This window comes from Athene cunicularia (assembly GCF_003259725.1).
Source record: "Athene cunicularia isolate RWA chromosome 1 unlocalized genomic scaffold, athCun1 chr1_part1, whole genome shotgun sequence".
NCBI classification, from domain to species: domain Eukaryota; kingdom Metazoa; phylum Chordata; class Aves; order Strigiformes; family Strigidae; genus Athene; species Athene cunicularia.
The window spans coordinates 55,914,388-55,938,324 of NW_020799091.1; the positions used below are offsets into that span (position 1 = coordinate 55,914,388).

General features: G+C 41.0%; 1 protein-coding gene across 6 annotated transcripts in view; it reads left to right on the forward strand.

The window, feature by feature from the left end:
- FARP1 (FERM, ARH/RhoGEF and pleckstrin domain protein 1) overlaps positions 1-23,937 on the forward strand; it is a 175,613-nt gene that overhangs the window by 132,457 nt on the left and 19,219 nt on the right. For 5 of the 6 annotated variants that reach the window (XM_026858571.1, XM_026858557.1, XM_026858564.1 and 2 more), the window contains exons 14-16: positions 11,823-12,013; positions 13,818-13,907; positions 16,106-16,239. In XM_026858571.1, the coding sequence (XP_026714372.1) occupies positions 11,823-12,013; positions 13,818-13,907; positions 16,106-16,239 (415 nt within the window). The remainder of the gene's footprint in view (positions 1-11,822; positions 12,014-13,817; positions 13,908-16,105; positions 16,240-23,937) is intronic. The other variant, XM_026858541.1, reaches the window with a different exon arrangement.

Genomic DNA, 23,937 nt, shown 5'->3' on the forward strand with positions numbered 1-23,937 from the left:
TGTACATAGAATAGTAAGATTTTGGCACATGTGCAGAATGACAAAGAGACTAATTCTTTGTAAACTTCCTTTTCACAGGCTAAAAGTTTTGAGAATTAAGGCTGTATCCTAATAAAATCTGATTCTAGTTTCTCTTAATTACGAAAATCCAGATGAAAAGTCTCCTGCAGTTATTAGAGTGGGAAACAAGACATGGTCTTTAACACTGGCCTTAATTTTAACTCTTATATATTTTTATTGTGGGGGAAGGGAACTAAATCTGAGAATTTTAAGTGATGAACAACAGCACTGACTGGACTGCAGATCACCTGCAGTGATCTGTATTTTGAAGTATATGTATGCAGCAGTGATTAATCTACCCACATAAGTACCGATGAACAAGTTACAGGACTTTGTAAATCTAGACATTATAAAATTTTCAAAATTGTTTTTACAAAAATAATAAGATAAGAAATCTTTTTAATTTTTCTAATGCCTTGGTCTATGCACACTTTAACAGAGTTTAATCTGAGTGAAGGATATTTAAAAAGATACTTACAGTAGTTAGGCACGTCTTGTTATGTACTTTACTTTTTTGCAGTAAAATATATCTTTGTGTAAATATAAGGTTTAACTTTCATCTCCTTTAGTGTGTTGGTTTTCTTAAAGATTAGATACCTCCTTTCTGAACAGGAATGATTTAAAGCATCTCTTTAGACAGTGGCATTTGGAGACAGGGAATGCTCTTGTTTGTTCTTGTAGTTTAAGCATGAATCTAGAAAGCAAGATAGATAATTAGGGGAAAGCTTGCTTGTATATTATTCTAAAAGAAGGTGGTTTGTGTTTTGGATTTAGAATAGCTGTAAAATAATTGCCTTGAACTTCTCAATATTTAAGATGAAATATAAGTAGCTGAAGCCCGCGTGAGCATGGGGAGTGGGTGCATGAGTGTTCTGTTCATTTTTTTGCTGCCTGTGCAGCAAAAGTACCAGTAGTAATATTATACAGTAAAGTAATAGCAATCTGGACAGATTAATTAATTGCTTTGTTAGCCAGTAAAATTAGAGTTCAAGTAATGGATTTTCAGCAAAAGGATTTGCAGTTGTTTCTGCTACCTAAGTGAATAGATTTCCTATTGTTTGGATTTTATAAGTGGTGTTTACTATTTTGCATTCTTTCAGATAATGTTTTCAGGCCTGATTCCTTCTCTCATATGCCTACAAAGATAATGGATTTATAATTTTATGAAAACTGATGTGCTGGTAGCTGGACTTAGCCTCGTTGCTAATAATGTATTTCAACATCTTTTCTTTTCCCTTTTGACTATTATCCTCAAAAATGAAATATGAGGATTTTTCTCCAACTATTGTGTCATCTGGCATTTTTTCAATTTTAAATGTTTAAGTGGTTGCCATTTTAACACATGTGGAATTCTTCCAGTTTGAAGAAATAAAGTTTGTAAAGTGCATAGGAAATAATTTCATTTAGGATGAATCATTTTTGCAGCATTCTTATGCCACTGAAGTTCCGTTTAATATCGGTAGACAAGCATTTAATTGAAAACAGTCTGTGGGCCAAATTCCTTCACCAGACATGTGGTTCATATGAGTGTTTGCCAAGAATGATAAGTGAGAAAAACCTGATGTTTTCACATAGGAACAGGTCCCTTAGAATTCATCTGGGAGTTTGTTTCTGTGGGATAAATACAGAAAGGCCTTACAAGAAGGAACAGAAACCTTTGGGGCAAGACTGCAGATGAGATGAGGGAATTCTTGTTCTGGTTCACAAAGCACACATGGGAAGAAGAGCCTGTCAGTTCCAAGTTAGTCGTTGCAATTGTTGATTAATCTGCATACACTGGTCAACAGCAGTGGTCTAAGCATACCTGTCAAGTCTTAACAGAGGTAGTTATAGACTAAGTAAAAGATTTGATTCTCCCACCAATTCCAGTAGATTTTGGAGTGTGGATGATGGTACTTTTGATTCACCATTCTAAATTTTTATTCTCAATAGTTAGATTTTAAATCCCATACTCAGTAAATGCCCAGATATCCTTAGGCAGTTGCTACAAACGATGGAGCCTAATCCCAGCAAGATGGAGCAGCTATGTCTACTCTGAATGAGTAGTTCTGAGCCACCTATCTCCTCTCTTCCCAGAGGATGTGGAGGGAGTCTCTAGTTGGGCTGTCCAGACAGCTTCTCACTGTGCTGAACCAACTCTGTCCACATAGTTGGATGAATGTGGAGACTAGTGGCAAAAGCAGTTTAGGCATTTGTCCCAAAATATGTGCAGATGTTGTTAGTCTATGGATATTAGTCTATGGATAAAAGGCACTCTGATTCTTTCTTTGCTATTCCAACTACTTGACCACATTCCGTCATCTGCTACAATGACAGCAGAAGAGTCACATCAGACAAGTTTATGTTTTCTCCAGCTCAGCAGCAGCTCAAACTTGTGATGTGCGCTGGGATCTTCTGGAGGTTTTTTTCATATCAGTCTTTCCTGGAATTTAGTTTTCCTTAGTGACCTAGGATATAAAATTTGAGAATAAGTTTGGCTAGATGAAGGAAGAAGAGTGGATAGTGGCAAGTTGATGTAGCAGCCAGGACCTGTGTAGGATATTGCAGGTATAGAGATTTGAATAATTGATATCTGAATAGCTTAGACTGCACTATTTTCGGTTTAAGACCATATCCCCTATCCAACATACTCCTTGTGCATGACAGAGAGGGGTGTTGTCTGAAGATGATTTCCATCTAGTGCTGCCATTGTCTGAAGTCACTCATAGCTCATAGGATGCCTGAAAGGTACCATCGCATTAACCATTGTAGTGCATGCTATATACAGATTATATCAAAGAAAAACTGGAAGAGAAATTTCTGTAGCTGAAAAATGTCAACTGAAAAAATGTGACTGAAAGTTCTGCTGTATTTGCATGTACATTATGTGAGCTATATGGAGCTGAGATCAGTTATAAAGTAGACAGATGAGCATAATGAGAGTTGCATGTTAATTTGAAAAATTAGATCTATCTACCAGCTAGCTTCAAGGTTAAAGGGCATCCAAAATTAGACAGAATTTTCTTGACAGAGTGGCATTGGCAATGACAAGCATAATAATTAGAAACGAGCAAAGGGTGAAAAAACAATGGTTTGTGAATTAGTTCACTAAATAGGGCCAGTATTATTAGAGTGCTTCAGGACTTGTATTTTACCCCTTGATTATTTGTAGGGCTGGTTTCTGTTTGCACAGATGTTTGTGAAGCAGCTGTTATTAGTTGAAGCAGCTGTATTCATTCTGAAGCAGTAGTATTCATGCCAAAAGTTCCTGTCTGGCCTCTCTATCTGTACATGTAATTACTTGGTGGTGGCCAGAGAAAGTCAAATGGAAAATGGGTTAGACATATATAAAACCTGTTTATAGCTCCTCCTTTTTCTTCACTAAGAAGCAGAGATGTTTCAAATTCTGTCGTCTTCTGTCCCATGATAAGCACACGCACATGCAGCGTCTCTGTAATGAACTAGAATTTTCTTCTGGGGGGCTCCAGGGTTGGGAAGACAAGAAAAAAGAGAAGAATAGGAAATATCTTAAGCACACTAAAAATGTCTAGCCTTATTTATTTACAGTTTCCTTTGGCATAGCATGCTTTCCACCCTTTTTCCTGAGAGTTTAAAGCCCCAGTAGTTTCTTAGGGTATTTAGACAGCGAGAATTGTGATGATCAGTTGAACTGATGAAGCAGATCTGGTTTTGAATATTGAAAAATTGATTGAGATCTCACCAGTATAATTTATTTGCAATTACCATGAATTGTGGCTATTTCTGGCACAGTTCTTCAACAGAAGTCAGGATGTCTGACCTATAAATTCTGTCAAATACCATGTCTGTTTAACTAGTGTCGTTTGTTATAACAAGGAATTAGACTGCTGTCAGAGGTGACTTTAGAATGAAATTTTAATTGCTGCAATTTAACTTCTAATGATGAAAAGCAAATTAACAGTCCAAGTTTTTCCTGACTTCCACATGTGTGTGAAGGAGTTGGGTGTCACTTACCTTTGTGCACATGGATGTGGACCACTGGAGAACCACCTCATTCAGCATCATGATTGTTACTGGCTGGAAGGGACAGCGAGTGTGAAGGAAAGAGGTTCTCTGCTCAGGCATGTATAAAGTGAAGGAAGCCAAAGTCCCTTTCAGTCTTCCAGTAACGCTTCTCTCTCGGAATGGTATAGTTTCTTAAGGCAATTTTCTGTAGATTTTAGCACATCTCTTTCCTCTTCATTTAGGGGATCAATCCCCTCCTCCATACCAAGTAAGAAAGACCCTAAATATATGAGGGAATTTGAATCTTCTGGAACAATTTTAATACATATGCCTTTCTTTTGTTAGCTGCTGTCAGACACAAGTGGTAGGAGAACAGTGCTTTTGTCAGAAACCCACTTGCTTGTTGGTGTCTCCTGCTTGATGATGATTGTGGCTGATGCACAGTGTTAACATCAGGAGGTCCCAAAAATTAGACGGATGTGTAACTTTTCTCAAATGTGGGTAGCAGCAGACTGGTTTTGGTTAAGCTACATTAGGAGAAATTTTTTCCCATGCTAGAAAGAAAGGATATTTAATAAAATCTCTCCCTCTGTTTCAGTAATTTCTATAGTTGCTGAAATATGCCTAGACAAGGGCACATATCTTATTTACTTATTTATAAGGGAAATAATTCTTGTGTAACAGGTGGACCATGAGCAAAGACATCTTCTACATTCCTCCCTATGGTTAGGCTGCGTGGTGCCATTGATATTTTAAAATACAGAACTTCTGCTTAAAAATCAAAGGCATCAAATGAATAAAAAGCCTAGTTTGGGTGACATGTAGCAGTTCTTAGAGTATTTTATCTTCTATTCTAATTCTGTGGTGTATAAAGAGCATGTAGAATAAGCTTGGTTCATGTTGTTTGTTATTAAAAGCAGTGAGCACTTTCTTTGAAATGTTATGAGATCTGGAAATCCTGTGTGTCTGGCTGAGCTGCATATTCACAGGCACGTTTTTCACAAGTATGAGTGTAAGTAATGGTGGTGTTATTACAGTAAACGGGGTAAAGACCTTAGGAGCATAAATTTGTAATGATGATACTTAGTTTACTCTAGAATGATTAGAGTTTTAAGGTATAATTTTTACTGATTTTTTTTTTTTTTTGTGAAGTTTTGGCCCCTGAGAACCATAAATTTCACAGTTTCTGCTGACAAAAATTATCTCGAAAGCCAGTAATGACACAGCTGTCACTGAATGAACATGGAAGGTTTAAGGAAAATTAATGCTTTATGATTCAACAGCTTTCAAGCTTGTTAAAATTAGATTAGATGCTTGCTTTGAAATGCTGCAAATCCTGTTTTGAGAAGAAAACAGGTTTTTGCCTTTGATGGTTTACAGCAAAATCAGAGGTAGGTCTCTCTGTTTAGTTCAGTGAATGTTAGAGCTCATGCCTGTTACTTTCACATGAGGCACTTAGAAGTCTTTGATTAGCTGAATCCGTATTTTCTCCCTTTCCTGCTAAAAAACTCACCTGGACCCACTAACAGAAGTTCATGAGCCTGGCAGTGTTTCACTTATCCAGCCCTTTCCTGATTGTGTGTGCACATGCATAGATTTTTTAAATAAATCTGAATAGTCAAAATTATTTTTTTAAATTGAAAATACTGGGGACTTCATTCTCATTTTTGTCATTTGTTTAATACCGTTTAAAGAGAAACATTTTTTTGTTTCATTGTATGCACTGTTTTGTCAGCATGTACCTCTCTGGGAGAAAAAGCCTTTTCAATGTTCTGTCTATTCTCAAAGCATGGTGTATCTTCTGTTCCTTGCATTGTTTGGAGCACTGTCTCAATGTCCTTTTATTGCAGAAATACCTATTTGTATTGGGAGTACCTAATTCCTCTTATTACAGTGATCCTGTCTCATAGAGCACTCCTCAGAATTGGAAAAAACCCATCCAGGTTGTAAGTCTCAAGTTGAGAAACCATACCATGTTGAGGAGCAGAAGAATGGAGGGAGGGGGGAAGAAGGTCTGTTTTCCAGGGCATTTGGGCTCCATTGAGCACGATTGTATTGCCCTTCATTTCCTAATGAAGGCTGCACCCAATGATGATCAAGCCCGTCTGCCATAGCTCGTAAGCAGGATCACTGCAGTCTTGGGGAGATGTCATGTTGAAATGGACAGTATCTGCGGTATAAGCCTACATGGGGGCTGAACATTTTCAATTCTGTTGTAGCACTGTGTCTTGCTGATTTAAAGACAAACAAATAAAAGCAAACCAACCCTAACGCTGAGTACAGCTGGGAATCCCCCTGTAGGTTGCTCTATTCCTGTCTGGAAAGATCAAGGCTAGACAGAGGACTGATGCCCAGTGACCTTGTATTCTTCCCAGGCTGTAATGTTTGCTCTTTGTTCAGATGTGAGTATGCCCTAATGTAAGCCAACAGCAGTTACTGTCTGATTTCACATTCACTGCTGTCTAATACTGCAGTATACCAATAAAGCATGGACCTTTACCACCTGGAGAGGTTGCTGGCTACTAAACCAACACCAAGCTTGATGAGACTATAAGCATGTCAAGCCATTTAACTGTGTATGCATGGAATTAATTTTTTTTCTATTATTTTTAGTTTTACCTGTACTGAAGGCTTTTACTCATTCTAACTGGTATTTTGCTGTAAAACTGTCACTGGTTTAATTGTTCTGTCCATTTGCTGGCTGATGCTTTGTCCTAAATGTGAGGAAATTGGTTCATTGAGGAGGTGCACCATTCTCCCAAATCCCTGCCACTCACTGCCACTCCTTCTGTGTGACATGGGATCTCTTCCTGAGTTGTTTCTTCTTCTTGTTCCTCCTCAGATTCTTTGGTACTGTGTTTAGGGATGTTTGTACATAAATTTATGGCTGATGTATAACTACTTTTCAAGATCTTTAATTCTAACTAGCTGAATCCAGCACTCCAGCTTGTTTTGTTTAATGGGGAGGAGAAGTGCAGCTTGATGAATGGATCCCCCTTAAGCTTTTGTGAAAGTCGGTGGGATTTTGTTCTTGCATTGAGGCAGAGCAGAGCAGAATCCTCATCTCATAACTCTGTTAGTTCAGCAGTACAGCTGTGCCTGGTTCACAGCTGGGGAGAGAGGGGATGGACACTCTTATTAAACTCTTCTCCAGCCTAAGGTACTTCAGTCATTAGTGAAGTGCATATGGAAACTCCTGGCACCTCATCTGGTGCTATCTGTCCCCTATGTCATTTTGTACTATGCATCTTTCTCTGACCAAAACTGTTAGATAGAAGTTAGAGGTGTGCAACTGTTGTGACTGTGGAAGATAAAGCAAGACCTAACTGTGTGGCCACAGCAGCAGCACCTCTGCCAGATACTTTCTTATTGAAGAGCCTTCATAAGTGGTATGCTCAGTAATGCCAAGGACAAAGGGGCAACAGCTTGGGTTTCATCTACCAGGTTGGAGTTTAGAGAACACTCATCTATCCTGAAAGCAGTGTAACAGTCATCTGGATGTCACAAGCTTCCCCTGACTGCAGAGCAGGCTGTGCAGCTTACCTAAGAGAGAATAAGCCCTGCAACATTTCAGGTATTGAGAAAGGTGCTTTTTCTGGCTCTTAACACATTTTGATCTCTAATAATAAACCTATAAACCTTGAGAGCAATATAACCCTTAACAGTTGAGTTAGTGAGCACTGTAGCTGTACATGAATTTCCAGCAGAATTTCATTGTCCTTAGTAATGGTTGATGTTTCCTCTGTTTCCATAATTGAGTCATTTTCACTTCTTGGTACTCCACAGAGGAGGAACATACCCAGGAGCATCTTAACACTGCTGTACTCTTCCTCGCTGTTAACACACAGTGTGTAGGGATGGGAACTGCTTCTTTTGAAGCATATGCAGTGCACTAAATAGCCTGAGTGTGTTATTCAACAGTTTCAGGAGAAAAGGAATAGAGGAGGAGTATCTTCAGGATACATTGAGTCCCATTTGTCTTCCTCACAAAAAGGGGAGCCCTCCCATGTTAAGTTAAAGTCTCTATCCAAGGATTTCAGATTATCTTATGCTGTTTATGTAGTCAGCAAAGAAGGAGGCAGCAGGCAGTTCAGCTTGTCTATGATTTGAATTGACCTCTGGGAGAGACTTCATCAGTTGAAAAGTACTGGTTTAAATGTTTATTCCTGGTACTAGCTGCGTTTTAAAGTGGTGAAGCTCAGCCAGCCCAAGGCTCTGTAGGTGCCAACCTCAGCCCCAGTCCCTGTGGGTTAACATATGCGCATGGCGGGAGCCTGGAGCAAAGCAGATACTGCTGGTAGGATGGATCACAGCTCACCAGCCAAGTACAGAGCCCAGCTTGCCCCTCTCAGGCTGGGCACTCACCTCATGCCAGCACTCCCCTGCATTCCCACCACCAAATTGCAGCAAGCATCTGTGATGTGTGTTTTGACAGAGGTATAGCTATTAAGTATTTGATTTTAGCCATTGGGCTTGTTTTACTTAGCACTTCGAACTTGTATGTTGATGGGGAGTGGTTTGAAACACATGTAAAGCTAGGATGATAACCCATAGTTTAATGTCCTGTGACCATGTAAAATGTCATTGTCATTTTGTAGATTTTTTTCAAATTAGATTTCAATCAAGGTTTACTTTTTCTGTCACCTTCCCTACTGCAGCACCTTTCCCCAATGTCTGGAGAGTAAACTGGCTCAGTGGAACTAAGAACCACTCCAAGTATTTTGGCACTGATGGGCTAACGTGGCATACCGTGGTAAAGTGTATTCTCATTATTTGCCACTGTCATCAACCAGTGTTTGTTTCTCTCCTTAAAACCAAGCTCAGAAAATAATTGAAGTGCATGCTTAATTCCTACCCACTCCACCAAAGATATAATCTTAGTATGTACTTAAGCAATCCTTTGATAAACATTCTTTTGTACTTGTCTCGGTTCGTGTGTATATAGTTGGCTCCATTATATTTGAAAGATGGCCCAGGTCAGAATCCAAATAAAAATCACTTGAAGTATGAGCAAAGACAATTCCATGTTACCAGCTGCAAACCTTTTAGGTGTCTGATGTATTGTGCAGTACCACTTGATATCTGGCAACTGACATGCTAATAATTGCCTGTCAGTCAATGACTCCTGTAGGGTAAAATGTGAGAAATTTCAGTACCCTGTAAATAAGATTGGTCCTCTCCCTTCTGCTTCTGTTTATATTCCGCAGTTTGTAGTTGATGAGTAGAGCCTGTGTGAATATACTCTTCTGTGGCAGGAGGTCAGATGTATGAACCAAATGGTCTTTCCTTAGTGTTTCACGTTATTTGTTCCTCACCTCAGTGAAAAAGAGAAAGTCACTTTGCAGCATTGCCATGACCCATCAGCATGACACATGTCCTGATTGATTGACAACGGAGGAGAGAAGACCTTCCATTTTCATTTCTTCATGACTTACTGACTTTCTCACAGCAGAATGAGTTTGTTTCCCACCTTTACCAGAAAAAACATCTAATGTGTTGATTTTTATCACTCTGTTGGTTATAATTAGGCCCCAGAATATGCTAATGTAACCGCATTTTAAGGCCCTTCTGTAATATAGCCACTTTCTTATACCTAGTTTTATTTCCTACTTATTCAGCATATAAGCAGATGGGGTCTAACAGATCCCTTGACTTGTAGGTAGTGGTGGTTGGATTTGGTCACTGCTCATGTCCACATTGATATCATAAAGGAGGATGCAGCATTTCAACTTGAGAATGTCAGTGATGTATTGATGTGCAAGTCTTTAATCAGTGGGCTGTATACTCAATGCTGTGAGCTGCCAGGCATGGTTTTTTGTGACACTTTCCAGAATATTTTTCCCAAGTTGTGTCTTCCAGGTGTAGGTTAGGAAGTCTTTTAACTCTTTGTTCATTTGATATTTTATAGTTTGAAATACTTGAGTTGTGCTGATAAGAATTCCAGTACATCACAAGTTAGATGTAGGATTATAAATAGGTAGGTAGATATGTCAATATATCTATCTATCACAGGATAGGTGCTATTTAACTTCTAGAATATAATGCCTGTGAACTTCTCACAGAGGTGCAAATCATTTATTCGCTGTCATATGACAGGCATAGTGCCAGAATTTCTTTGTTTCCACTTTCGAGGTGATATCACTTTTCTTATGTCTTTTGTAACGTAGAGTTAAGTACTTTTAACCTTACAACCTTGCTATTAACCTGTTTCACTATTTCTCAATGATGAATTCCATTTCTTTTGAAAACAATGTATACAGTTGTGTGCTAGTGTCAATAAAATTGACATTTGTGTAACAAGCTGTGGCATTTTCTCAAATTTCACTTAACATTGATTTAGTGTGAAACTGTTGGTAAATCCTTTCTTGCTAGCTGTAATAATACAGACCTCTATTTCAGACAAATACTGCTTTGAATTTGATTTATAATAGGCTACATAACTGTCATGATTACGTAAACTGATAACTGTATTGTTTTTTTCCTTCTCTTTTCAAAGGAATGACATATAAACATGAACTGGTTTGGAATTGGAAAACATTCATGTTCTAGCAATAAATATTGAGTTCTTCCAGAAAACAAATAGGTTTTACCACTAGCCTAATTACATTTATTGGTGCCTCCGTTTACAGGAGTATCTCAGCTTGTTGTAGCAACAGGAACACTTACCTATCATAATCTAGGGAGGACATAAACACAATAGTGAAATGTATTTTACCTTAAATATGTATGGCAATGTATGTGTTTTACATTTAATCCTAGACAGCGCATTAGCTGTGATAATCAAGAACTTGTCACATTTTTTTGGTTGGATTTTAATGTATGATGCCCAAACGGTACAAACTGTAAATGTTCTTCCATGACAAGATCCATCTTCTAAAACAGGTTTAGATTTTCAGGGGTTTGATAGAGGGGATAACTGGGAGAACACTGTACATTTTGGCAAATTCTTTCCTTCATGCAGTCAGTAGTCTGGCTGCCTCCCGGAAGACAAAATGCTATCAGTAATATTTAATGTAGCATATATTAATCCATGGAAGTGTAATTAATTGTCTAATTCTTTAATATTTTTAATCCAAAATTAAATGGGACTATATCTGTGATAATCTAAAGTTGTCGTGCTTTGTGCATTAAAAGTATTGCTTTTCTTATGTAAATGTAATGCTAGCATTTCCATCCCAAACAATCAGAGGAGCATGGAAAGACCTACAAGGTATAATATACATACTTGTGTTGTGTTTAGAAATTGGGGAACTAGTAGTTTTCTCCCTTTGTGTTAGATCTGACTGGTCTTAGCAGCAACACTGTTGTAGAAAGTCATAGTTTCTTTTTCTCTAGACTTCCACTAGATAAATTGGTTCTAACTTGTGTCCCATAGCTCCCTATGAAGTACTGATTTGAGTCTTTGAAGTTCTACTTTGTTAGAAAGAGTGGCACTCCTAGGGTGACTTCCTTATTGTATTTATTCTCTTTCATATAGTGGATTACAATGGTGAAAAATTTGGTATTAATTTGATATTTAGCAGTAAATATTGCAGCTCAGTCATGCATGCCTTGATCTGTTCCCTACAGATACACTAATTTCAGCCAGTTTCATCAGCTAAAAGAACACTCCAGTCCCTTGGTTAATGCAAGTGGATGCAGTTCCTCTGGCTTCAAGTCCATTTGGACTAGTTTGAGAACCCTGATGGCTGTCTCTTGTAGTGTAATTTCACATGCTGCAACTCAAGGTTCTAACTCTTTCAGGTACTTTCTAGAGAGAGCCTGTCCTAACTGATTTTTACCATTTTTTTTTTTTTTAGCAGGTTCTCTGACTGGCAGCCCTCACCTTTCAGAGCTTTCCATCAATTCCCAAGGAGGACCATCGGTGGCAAATATGTCTTTATCTCCAAACTTGAGCCCTGATGCTAAGCAGTCATCTCCCTTGATCAGCCCTTTGCTGAATGACCCATCATGCATCAGGACTGAGGAGGAGGAGGAGGTCAAAAGAAAGGTAAGGCAGCGGCAGTTGGCCTTGGCTTTCTTCATGTTGTGTTGCAACTAGTGCTGTTTGTCGAAGTGACTAATATCTAGAGCCCCTGCAACTTCCTCATTAGAGATCCACATAGATAGCTTTAAGTTTGGTCACTTGGTATCTGCTGTGCTCAGTCACTGTGTGTCCAAGAACATCCTTATGCTCCTGAGGCCAAACACAGCTTGGAGCAGTTCAGAACTGCTGTAGACAAGGGCTCAGTGCCCTATATTTGTTCTCCTGAACAGAGATGAAGGAGTTAGGGACCCCAGCTGCTCTTTAAGCAGCAGAGAGAAGATAGATACCTCTGTGTCCTAAGGTTAATATGGGATAAATCTGGGCCAGTGCCATTGGTTACAACTTAAGAGCTTGTTTTGACAGGGTCTTCTGTTAAATCTAGCTTGTTTTTAAGGCATGGAGATTGGTAGTTTGGTGTAACAAAACCATCAGGCTCCAATGTATTATCAAAGGGAAAATTTCCAGGTGACAGAAGGAAAAGGAACAGCATTGGGACTGTGCAGGAGTGTGCAACCCAAACTTTCCAGTCTGTCTCTGCTGGGAGCACCACTGAGAGCATTTGGTTGTAGGAGTAGAAAATGTTCTCTTTGAGCCAGTCTGCAGCGTTCAGCTGGGAGTGTTTGGCTCAGCCCCATAATTGCAGCAAAACCATAAGGGAGCATCACATCCAAAACTGTTCTTTGAAGATAGAAGTGATTCTGTCAGAGCCAGGGTGTTCTGGGTGCCTCTGGCTCGTCCCTCCTGTGCTGCAGGGTGAGAGGGAGTTGCTCTTGTCGTTCTGTTGCCTGCTTTTTCTCTTGAGCCTAATTAGAGCATCTCAGAAGGAAGAAGGTAGGAACTCAGATGCCTTTGCTGGAAAGTGGGAGCATGTGTAAGGAAGACCTCTTTTCCCACTGTGCATAGTTAGAAGATATGTGACAGAAATTTGAGAAGAAAAGCCAAGAATCAGTAGACTCAAGATTCTCTGTGTCAGTCCAAGTTACAGCAGCTGGTGACTCCTGCATATACCAGCTGATGATGGTTCCTATGGGGTTGTATACTGACTAGGAAATGCCCATACAGTCTCCCCTTGCATCCCATCCTATTGCATCCTCTGCATCATTGATCTTCAGGGAGGGAATATAGAAGCAAAAGCTCTCTGGATGTTTTGCTCTTCCTTTTTGCTTCGTGAGCAACACAGAGCAAGATTAATTGGGATCCTTTAGTTCTTCAGAATTCAGAGGTCAAAACCACTTTTGCCCCTTGGATAACACATGAGGATTTGGGGGCTTTTTTCCTGAAATTTGAAGCCTGAAGCATACCTTAACGTCTCCCTCTGTTAGGTTGTCCAGCAATTTTTTTTTTTTTTTTTTTTTTGGAGAGTATTTTTAGTGTGGATTCTTAATGCTGATGATGGAACTTAAAATAATCAGACAAATTTTTGTCATTTTGCCAAATCTGACATTTGTCTAATTTGATTCAAATGGTTATCTAGCCTACAAGGGATTTCTTTGTGAACTTCAGAATGTGTCCTGCTTCAGATGTGAGAAATAAGCTGAAAGGAACATCATCACCCCAAAGCTGTAGAAATCACCTTGGCAGAAAAAAAAGTCTCTCAAGAACCCACAGAAAGTGCTTGTTCTCTTGTGTTTGCAAGGAAGGATTGTTTTCAGGCCTTTCAGGGCTTAGGAACAGTCAAGGGTCACGAGTCTGTAACTCTTGGTGATTGTTGCCTGCATTTTTTTCCTATGGAAAGCAGATGAAAACCTAATGTGTTTGCAATTTGCAGAGATTCCCAACTGAGAAAGCTTACTTCATTGCTAAAGAAGTAGCGACCACAGAACGAACATACTTGAAGGACCTTGAAGTCATCACATCGGTATGTTTACGTAAGCATTACTCATGAAACATGTGAAGCTCTAGTCAGCAGAAGTATTCTATCTACGCTATTTAACATCTTAGCTGTTCCATGCTACTTTTATATTCTCCACTGTACGTATTCTCTGGGAGTTCTAGGGAGGAAATAACTCAAAAAGCAGAAAGTAGAGATTTTACTGTGGTTAGTAACGTGCACTACAAAAACTGTATCAGATTGAGGAACTTGGGACACGGTTCAGTTATTTTTTTCTTGCTCCCATACTTTGTGGTTGCAATTATTAAAAAAGCCTGTGGTTTTTCAATGACTTCTCCTAAAACTGAAGTAGCTCCCTAGGGGGACATAATAATGTTTTCACCTGGATCAAACACCCTCCATTTAACATGAAATATTGTGGAGTACCTATTTGAATTGTTTGATTTTTCAGTAAGTAAAACTGTCTGTTAGATGAGTCGTTAATCTGTAGCATCTGATCAAATTGTGACTGTTAAAATCACCAAGACAAATACAAGTCTTCTTTGTGCACACACACCAACAGTTTTGTTTAACTTCCAAAAGTAACGTGCACAAGATTTGGCCTTAAATAACAGTTGTCTGTAAAAGGGCACTGGATCCAAAATCCCTCATGGTATTTCATCAGGGCTGCCAGCTCCAGACCTCCCAGCTGTTTAATCGCCCAGTGTGTGAAACTGCTGAGGTGCGTTGCCACCTTCTGCATTGAGTGTTGTGGTAAGGAGGATGTGCTGTAGAGAAGAATCTGTTGGTGCCAGCTGGGAACCAGGGAGAGACACCTTCTCCCCAGCTTCTTGTCTGTTCCAGGAGCCCACATGGCAGATGCAGTTGATCTGATGCCAGCTTAGACATAGCCAATGTAGGCTGGAGCAGCATGGTTGTTACAGGCAGCAAGGTAGCTGTGGCTCCACTGCCTACTTACCCTGGCTTTCTGGGAAGCCGGGCCAATGAGGGAAGAGGCCAGGTTCTGTGGCGTGGTGGTCATTGCTGCAGTCTCGACAGCAGATATGCTGTTTTCACCTTCTATTTCACCCAAGCCGCAGAAACAGAAAGATTTAGCTCTTCAGAGCTAAACCCCATTTCCCACCTTGGCCTTTATTCTTGTAGGCAAATTTGAATTTGCTGTGCCACCAAGAGGCTCTAAGCTAATCATCAGGCCAGGCCCATCAGCTGTGCTCCACAGGTGACTGGCCCAGGAGGCCACTGACAGTGAACAAGTAGCCAGCATTATTGGAAAAGGTAGAAGGAACAAGTGTCATGCATGAATTTTGAGACTTGGTAGGGGTGCAGTTCTTCAACCTTAGCTGTTCTCAGTGCAGAGATAAAGCAAGGGAGAAGGTGCCTTGGGAGGGATCTGTCTTTGTCTCAGGTCTGGGTCAGCTCCAGCTGATGCAGTGTCAATTAAGACTGTTGTAACAGCCTTCTGTGGCCCCAACATCCTTCCAGGCATTGCTGGCAATCAACCACAGATAGCTGGAACCCTTCAGGGCAGCAAGGAGCGAGTACTATTATCATGTTGAAGATAATAGTCTGTGCCACCTCGGCAAGTCCCCTAGTCCTATGGCTTTACGTAACCCATAGGTCTATTAGGGTGAAATAAAGAGAATATGGAGCAAAATTGAGCAGGAACCTGTTGCAGTCTTAACAGTGTTTGGCATGAGCGTTCTCTTTTGTTATACTAGTGTCTTGTCTCGGAAATGCAAAGTGCTGTCCTTCTACTTGTTCCCTTTACAAAGTGCATGATGTTCTCCATCTGCACACAGCAACGTGGGCTTGAGTGCTTACTGCACTGACTCCTGTCAAAAGGATTTCAGACAGAACTCAGCAAAAGAAAATGCAGAGCCTATTTTTTGTTTTACTGAAACATTTGCAAGTGTTGCAATACTCTTTCCCTTGCACCTACAGCATTTGCAAATTCAGTTTGTATTGACCAGCCAGTTTGGGCTTGAAAAGAATTTTCAAGATTTGATCAGTGATGGCAAAGGGGAAGGGAGCATTTTTTTAACTGTGCAGGGCTTGACTGCTGATAAGAGCACCAGTTCAGTATGTAGGAGTGTCAACAGTAGCCTGAGTTGTATTCCTAGTGCCAGCTAAATAAGGTCCTTACTGGGTTAGGTGTATAAAGACAGCAAATGATCATTCCTGCTGCATTCCACCCACCGATAATTTTGCTTCTTTTTATTTTGTAGTGGTTTCAGAGTGCAGTGAGTAAAGAGGATTGCATGCCCGAAACACTGAGAAATCTCATTTTCTCCAACTTCGAACCTTTGCACAAATTTCACACTGGTTTTCTCAAGGAAATTGAGCAGAGACTTGCTCTGTGGTAAGAGTATTGTTTGTTATTTAACTGTGTTATTTCATGCAGTTTAGCATCTGCATTCCCTTTTTGCTAACTCTTTGTGATTTACTGCAGTGATTCATCTGTGAAAGTCACAGATGTTGGTTTTTAACAGACTGGATATATTGAATCATGCTTTATCCGTGTTTACGTGACAAACTGTTGTTTGGATATCTCAGTCAGGTACAGACATATGCAAATGAGATCCTAATTCTGGATGGACCTTTCTCTTGCCAAACGTCAGTGTTTATGTATGGCAGCTTTTCTGAAAAACATGTTGCAAGTAAGGCTTATCAGTAATAAAGAGGGAGGAGCAAAGGACCAAGTCCTATTTCTGTCAAATAGGTGTAGTCTGGGGGATTTCAGAGAACAGCTTCCTATTCTGCAGCACTGCAGCTTTGACACTCTCAGGGTCTACAGCATACTCTACAAATTGACAGGGTGTTGGAAGACAATACTTGGGTTAAAAATTATCTATCCTTAGCATAATAGTGACAGTAAAACATGGCATTTTTGTGAAATAGCTATGAAGTGAGTAACTTTTCCCTGGCAGGACTCTTAGGTCATTTCACAACTGATATCTGAGCAGAGGCAGCACACAGAAGCCTTCACTCTGATTTAGACCTGTCTTAACTAGATTGTCTTGGTCTGTGTGAGCATTTTTTGGTAGTTTATCTTTGGTGCTGGGAGCTCAGCTTTTTCGTCTCTGTTAGAAAGAAACATGACAATGGAAAATCATGTGAAAGCAGAGCAGGCAGACCTGATGAGTGCTAATCAGTTTAATGCCTGTTTAATTAATCAAAACAAAAACAAAACTCAGTCTTAGAGTGTGTGAGTTCAGCTCTTGTGATGTGATGAGCAAGGTCACTGAATGTGAGCACAACCCACCCTGCACAGTTCCAGAATTAACGGGTATTTTCTGGAAAGAGGGGAGTGTAATACTGCCTCTTTAGAGCTGACATCCTCACCCAGGACTTCGTGGTTGATGCTTGACATAAGGTTACTCCTAAGGCATGTGCTGCACAGCAACTCTGCCTATATCTCCCTTTTTTCGTTGGGCTGCTACTGCTTTAATCCAGTCAGGATTCTTACTGGTGTTAATTGCTTTTCAGTAAGGAGCATTTATTGCATGTACTCCAGGAAGGCTCTTTCAGATGTTATAAAATAGTGATTGTTTCTCCAACCATGGTGTTGGATTAACAGTAGTTGGGGTTAAGGGTGCATGGTGAGGAAAGGAAATTGTATACAGTTAGTGAAGGGTCAAGTTCTGCTCTCTATCAGACTGGTCTAATCTAGGGAGCTTGCTGGGTTCTGATTCCTGGGGCGTGTGTTGAAATAGAGATTCCCCCTATATCCTTTTGGTGGCATTTCAGTTGGATGCCAACCTCCTATTCAGGTGTGATGTTTTTAAAAAAATGGATGATGCTGCTATAACAGTCCACTGTGGAAAGGTGGCATTGTGGTAAATAGGGGGGAGGTATGTTAAAAGAAAAATATTTAGGCTTTTAGACTTTCCATGGTTTTATTTTGTTTCTCCTTTTCAGAGCTTCTTTCAGAGCTGAGTAAGCCATTTGTTTTCTAACTTTGCTTTGTGTCCTAAGGCTACAGTTTCACAAAGCAGTAAACCTCAATTTAAGGTTCCTAATAGCATATTTAAACTGCATTTACCCTATGATATAGTAAAGTGCTGATCTGCTATGAAGTTACTTTGCAATCCAAATTAGTTCAAAAATATTCTGCTGAGGTAACTTTGTCCCAGCTGGCACCTCATTCTGACTTTGTCAGCTCAGCTATTGCATGTCCTTTCGCAGTTAGCATAAAGCCAGTGGGAATTCTCTGTTGGCTGCTCTGATTCACTTGACAGAAAAGCAGTCGCGTTCCTGCCCATGATCTGCATCCAGTTCACAACTGACAGCATGGGTTTGCCTAACATAATGCCACTGTCGTAGACGGTGTTTGTTTTTAAAGTTCTGGAAGATCTGAATACGTGCCTTAGGAAGGGAGGTGGATTTGCTGGCAGGTGTTATTTTGGAGGTGTTGGTGTTTTTATATAATGCCACAGATGCTGAGATAAGCTGCAAGCAATAAACTCGATCCTATAGAGATTAACATTTAATTAAACAGTGAGTGACAAGAATAAACAGCCCCTCAGCATGTAGAAGAAACTGATGGCAATGTGGTAGGGAGCTGCTTTAGCCATATGATCAAGGTCACTTAGCTTATTGTCCATACTGTCATGTTTGTACCTGTGTCTTTGGCCCTGGGCTGTTTTCAGCCAGAAGGCTTCAGCTGCGTTCACCACTGCAGTGCAGAGCAGTGCCCAGCTTCTGCATCAGTTGTGTAGCTCCTCACAGGCCTGACTGAGCCGGTGGCACTGCTGCAGGCAGGTGTGGGCAGGATTCAAGCCAACTCATTTAAATCTGACTCTTTTATGTCAGCTCTTTTAAATTTCCCGGCAGGTGGAAGGGGGAGGAAGGTGGGATGCTTGTCTTGAGACATGAGCATGCTCTACATTCATCAGAGGGTGGCATGTCCTACGAAAAAAGGGCCGTTGAGTGAAAGGTTGTGGACTTCTGCAAGTACTGGGAGCCCCCAGGTGTGTTATCTGAGAGGAAGAGCCTACTGCAACCAGTCATCTGTGTTCCCCTAGTAAGATGCTGGGTTTTATCAACTTAAAGTGCAGTTCAGCCTGCTCGCTCTGCCTAGACAGCGGTGTGTTTGTCTCAGATTTATTTCAAACCTTCATGCTGTGAGTTGGAAGCTCTTATGGGAGGCCATTCCGTGGTCTCTTAGAACTTGGATCACGTTGAAGCTGATGCTCTGCAAAAGAGCTGTGAGGAGAGCAAGGCTGGGGAGGATCTCATGTAACAATGTTAGGTGGCTCTGAGCTTTTAATTTGTTAAAACATCTATAGACTTTTAGTATTTGGCTCAAAGAAGCTCAGGTTGTGCTCATTATTAAAAGCATTCCTGGCTTCCTCAAAGACTTCTGAACTGTTTGAATCTGCTGTCAGAGGCAGGCTGTTTGCTTCTGAACATCTTAACAGCTGGTATCCTTTTGACCCAGTTATAAATTCTGGCAGGTCTGATTTGTTTCTTTACACAATTCACCCATTTTTCTCTTTAGTACTGCGTTTCCAAAGAGCAGAACATCTCAGTGTCTAGTACATAGTGATAAAGTTTTTAACAAGACGTGAATTGATGCTGACACCAATAGCCAACTGCAGAATATAGGAAGTTACTGCATTTTCACAGCCAGAGTTTCTTTCTGGCCATGAAACTGAGCTGAATCCTAGTGGTTTTATTTCACAGCATCCTAGTGATCAGTCATACCATGCTCTGGGCAATGTTTCCTGCCCTGCCTGTGCTGTTGCTAGGCCAGTGAAGCAGCCTATGAATGAATCCCTTTGGTTGCCCTGACTGTGCTGAGCCCTCTGTTCACAAGACTGACTGTGTTTCTGGGAGCAGGTGAAAATATACCCCACTGGAGGCCCTGTGATTTGAGGAGAGGAAGGATGAGCTTTGGTGGATGAAGGCAGGCAGGCATGTGGCTCTGCCCTCTTGCACAGTAAGGGAGGAGGAAGAAAAAGATCAGGAAGCTGCTGTGGTGGGAGAGGCAACAGGGCACATCAGCCTGTCCTGTTAGCAAATGCCAGGAGAGCTGTGTCCGGCACTCAGGCATCCAGGTCCTGATTCTGGCTACCAGGACTCATCCAGGTTGCCCCTCAGCAAGGCTTTGGGTGCAAGGCCAAGAGTGCCTAATCCTTTTTTTTCTGGGAGGAAACATGAGAAGCATATCTCAGTGACTTAAAGCTGGCTCTTGTTTCCCTGGACCTGAGAGATTTTATGACAAGGAGGAAGAGGTGTGGGCAGTTCAGGCAGAGCGTGACATGCTCCATTAGCATCTTGCCAGTTGAATCTGAGAAGTCACTTAGGTTTTGCTCCTTCATTTGTCTAAGCTGTTTAATACACTATTCATTTGGGCCACAAGCACCATTTTCCAGCCAAAAAAAATGAGCTCATCTTCCCACACCCCTTTAAATGTTTGTATTCCAAGTTTCCAAAGTGTTTTCTGTAAATTCTGACAGAAGGTGGCAAATGGAGAACCATACATTTCCTGCCTTGGTCAACTGCTAAGCACTGCAAAGAGCAATGCTAGGGCAAACCAGGATAGCCATTTCTGCCCTAGGAAGCCCTATCAGGTAGTGTGAATCTGTGTTTTGGGCCTTATCCATGTGCTAGGAAGAAAAAGAGTTGCATATTTTCCAGAAATGCAGGCAGACTTGTCTTATTTCAGAGAAGCCAGTAATTTGACTCCCAGTTCACAGGCACTTCTGAGGAAAGCTGCTACTCAGTACTACCAGATGTGGCTGAGAAATGTGCGGCTGGTAATTTGCAAAAAAAACCCCTCTTAGATCTTAGCATATGAGAGGAGAACGCTCAATCAGGATTCATGAAAGCCAGTTTGAAAACGTGTAATAAAAAGCACTCAGGGAAGTGGAGGAAGATGAACTAAATGTTGATTTATTAACCGTTTTTTTGTTTGGGAAGCACTACTTGCAGTCAGGAAGAACAGCTTAATAAAGAGTTTATATAAACAAGACAGCAATCATTATCTGCCTTCTCAAATGCATGAATGCTGACTCTTCAGCTGGTTGTGTATGCCTGGTGAAGAAGAAGAGGACAGTTTATAAAGTGTCTTTGTCCTATGTACAGAAATGAAGTATGTATTGTAATAGAAACCTCAGAGGCACTCATGTGGATTCCTGAGACAAAGACATTTAAGAGGGGCTTGGTGCTGGTGTGTTGCACTCACTTTTGAGAGGACAGTTTGCATTGCTGAAGTCACTTTTGGGTACTTCTGGGGATTAGAGTCGTGCTATGCCCAAATGAATTTGAAATGGTGGAAGAGAAATAGCTTGTTCAGGATCCATTAGTCCCCTCCAAAGCCATGTTATGTTCATCTCTGCAGCTCTTCCATCGGGAGTGCACAGGATCGCCTCTGCGGGTGTGCCACAACAAGGCATGAAATGTGTTTTCAGTATATTTCTGTGAGATGGTGTTGCTCAGATCTCTTACCATTTAAAAGCATTATTGACTCATGCTTGCTGTAGATTGGGTTTCTCCCACAACAGGGATAGCCAGCCCAAAGTCTTTAAATGTATCTTTAAAGGGGCCTACTCGCTGAAGGCTTGGTAGGACTCTGGGAAGCTCTGGTGACTTCAGCAGTGCAGTTCCTGCGCTCTGAGCGGCGTTTCATGCACCACTTACTTCTGAAAGGACAGCTGCAGTGTCGGCTAGAATGGGCAGGGCAGTAAGAGGCACTGTGTATAGCAGGGTATGAGCAAGGAAGAGGGTGTTTTGCTTTTATCAGCTCTTCTTTTCCAGTTACAAAATGTTCCTCTTATTTAAAAGTCAGTTGTAAAGGGGAATGTTTAAGGTATTTCTTAATATTAGAACTTTAGTTAATAGTACTCTTAAAAACTCAAAGCTGTCTAAGTGCTCAAAGACAAGCTATCTTTGGATACTATCGAGGAGGGACATGCTGTTTGTGAGCATGTAATAGAAGGTCACACACTGTAAATATAATAAGCAGCAATTTATACTTTTTTCGCTGCAACTGAAGGGCTGCAATCAAAGTTTTTCATGTTCACCTGGGAAAAAAAACCAAATCTCTGTTGAGATACCTTTCTCCCCTTCTTTGCCTTCACACCATCCCCATCAAATTTTTGTTTCTTCTACTACCATTCCTGGATGACTGGGCATAGGATGGGCTGACTTGAGATTTCTTCCCACTCATTTTTCAATGACATATACAGAGAATTTTATGCAGTTCCAAATCCAACATAGCTGCTTGTGTAGTCCCTGTAAGTTATGCTGGTGGCCATTTCTGGTAATATACAAGGTAATGCCAGCATTTCTTATCAAGTATAAAAGTCAGTAGTCTCCTCTTCACAACTGTATGCTTGCAGTACTGTAAAAAGAAAAGGACTATTTGGAGAAAAATGGGAAATGAGCTTATTATAGAATAATATCTCCACTTTTCAGCATGATTTTTAGTGACTTTAGACCTACCCACACAATGTCAGTGGAGTGAAGGCACGCTATGTGTGGGCAAAGCAGCTCCTACACCTGCTATGGAGCTGGAGGTCATAAATCAGCTCCTGACAAAAATTTGTAAAAACCTAATCCCTGAGCTCTGTCCCTTGTCACTGGTAGATAGATACTATGTTCAAACAGTGACCCATGAAAACAAGGAGCAAAAAGAACAATTTAGCCATTGATGCACAACAAATGAGCAGCTTCTTCCCCCCCAGCAAGCTGAGTGTTGTTATTCAAAACATACACCACAGGAAGAGATCTCTGCTGCTGTGCTTTGGGCTGTTGAAGCAGTAAGACACCATCTGATGGGTCAGGGTGTTTGGTTTTTATTTGAATATTCTGTGTATTTGAATTCTCTTTTCTTGGGGTTTCTTTCCTTCTTGTTTCCTTGGGATTTGCATGTTGAGGAGCTGGGGAAGAGGGCAGCGTAGTGTAGGGTTTACTGTGAAGTCCCAGCAGAGAGCTGGGGTGGAGTGGAGGATGGGGTTTAAGAGGCAGTTGTGAAGCCATCATGTTCCCCCATGCCTGACTTCAGCTTTGTCTGCCTCTCTGCTCCACGTCACAGCTTCCATACCTATGCACCATCCCCAGTGGGAAAATCATCTCTGTTGCAAGAGACAGCATTTGCATGGAAATAAATAACCAAAGCAAGGAGAATGGCTGGAAGAAGGAGCAGTACCTGGCCATCCCATTTCTGGATTGTCGTAGGGTTTTGTTTTTTTTTTCCAGCAGTATGGATCTGCTGGCAGCACAGATTGTCTCTGGCCTGGGCTGAAGGCTCTGTTGTGATTCAGCTCTTCACTGCTCAGCCAGCAGCTGGAGAGAGGCTGTTGCTTGTGGGGAACCCCTTTGACTCCCTCTTTGTCATTCTGCCAAGATGCGGAGTAAGATCAGAAAGCCCTCAAACTGTTTTAAAAAAGCCTCGGACCAGTCTGTGGCCAAAGCCAATGACAGCGAATGTTCCTGATGCTTTGCGTGTGACTGATGTGATAAAATGCTGTGCAAGCAGTCAGTGCTGGCTGTACTGAAGAGGGGCCAGGGGGTCAGCTTTTAGGAAATAAGGACCTGACCATTCAGTGAACAGCTGCACTAAATATTAGCTGAAGATCACAAAGTCAGTGGAAGCATTCACTTTGGTAGATGTGGGGTCAGCCTTTAAATAGTTAGCTAGTAGATAAGAAATTTGCAACAGGTATTCTAGCCAACTTGTATTGTAGCCTTGAGATCAGAAAAGCAACTTCTATTTAGAAACAGCAGTCTGTAACCATGTACTTAATGTTTATCTTGGCAGTAAGTCAGAAAGGTACCAAACTGCTAAAGTCCATTAGATTAAATCAAATGTAGAGACATAAAAAAGGATCCAGGCAGTGCCAGAGAGTTAGAGAATAACACATAAAGCAAGAATTCTTCTAGAGATAATTACTGAATACCATGTCGTTACTGGCAGCAGCACAAATTTATCTGGCTTTGACATTTCTGGGATTGTGGCAGCAGCGCAGCATGAACCATTTGGGATGGGATGCTGCATGCTGGCTGCACGGGTGGAGGGCGACTTTCCCTTGCTTCCTGCCAGTGCGGTGCT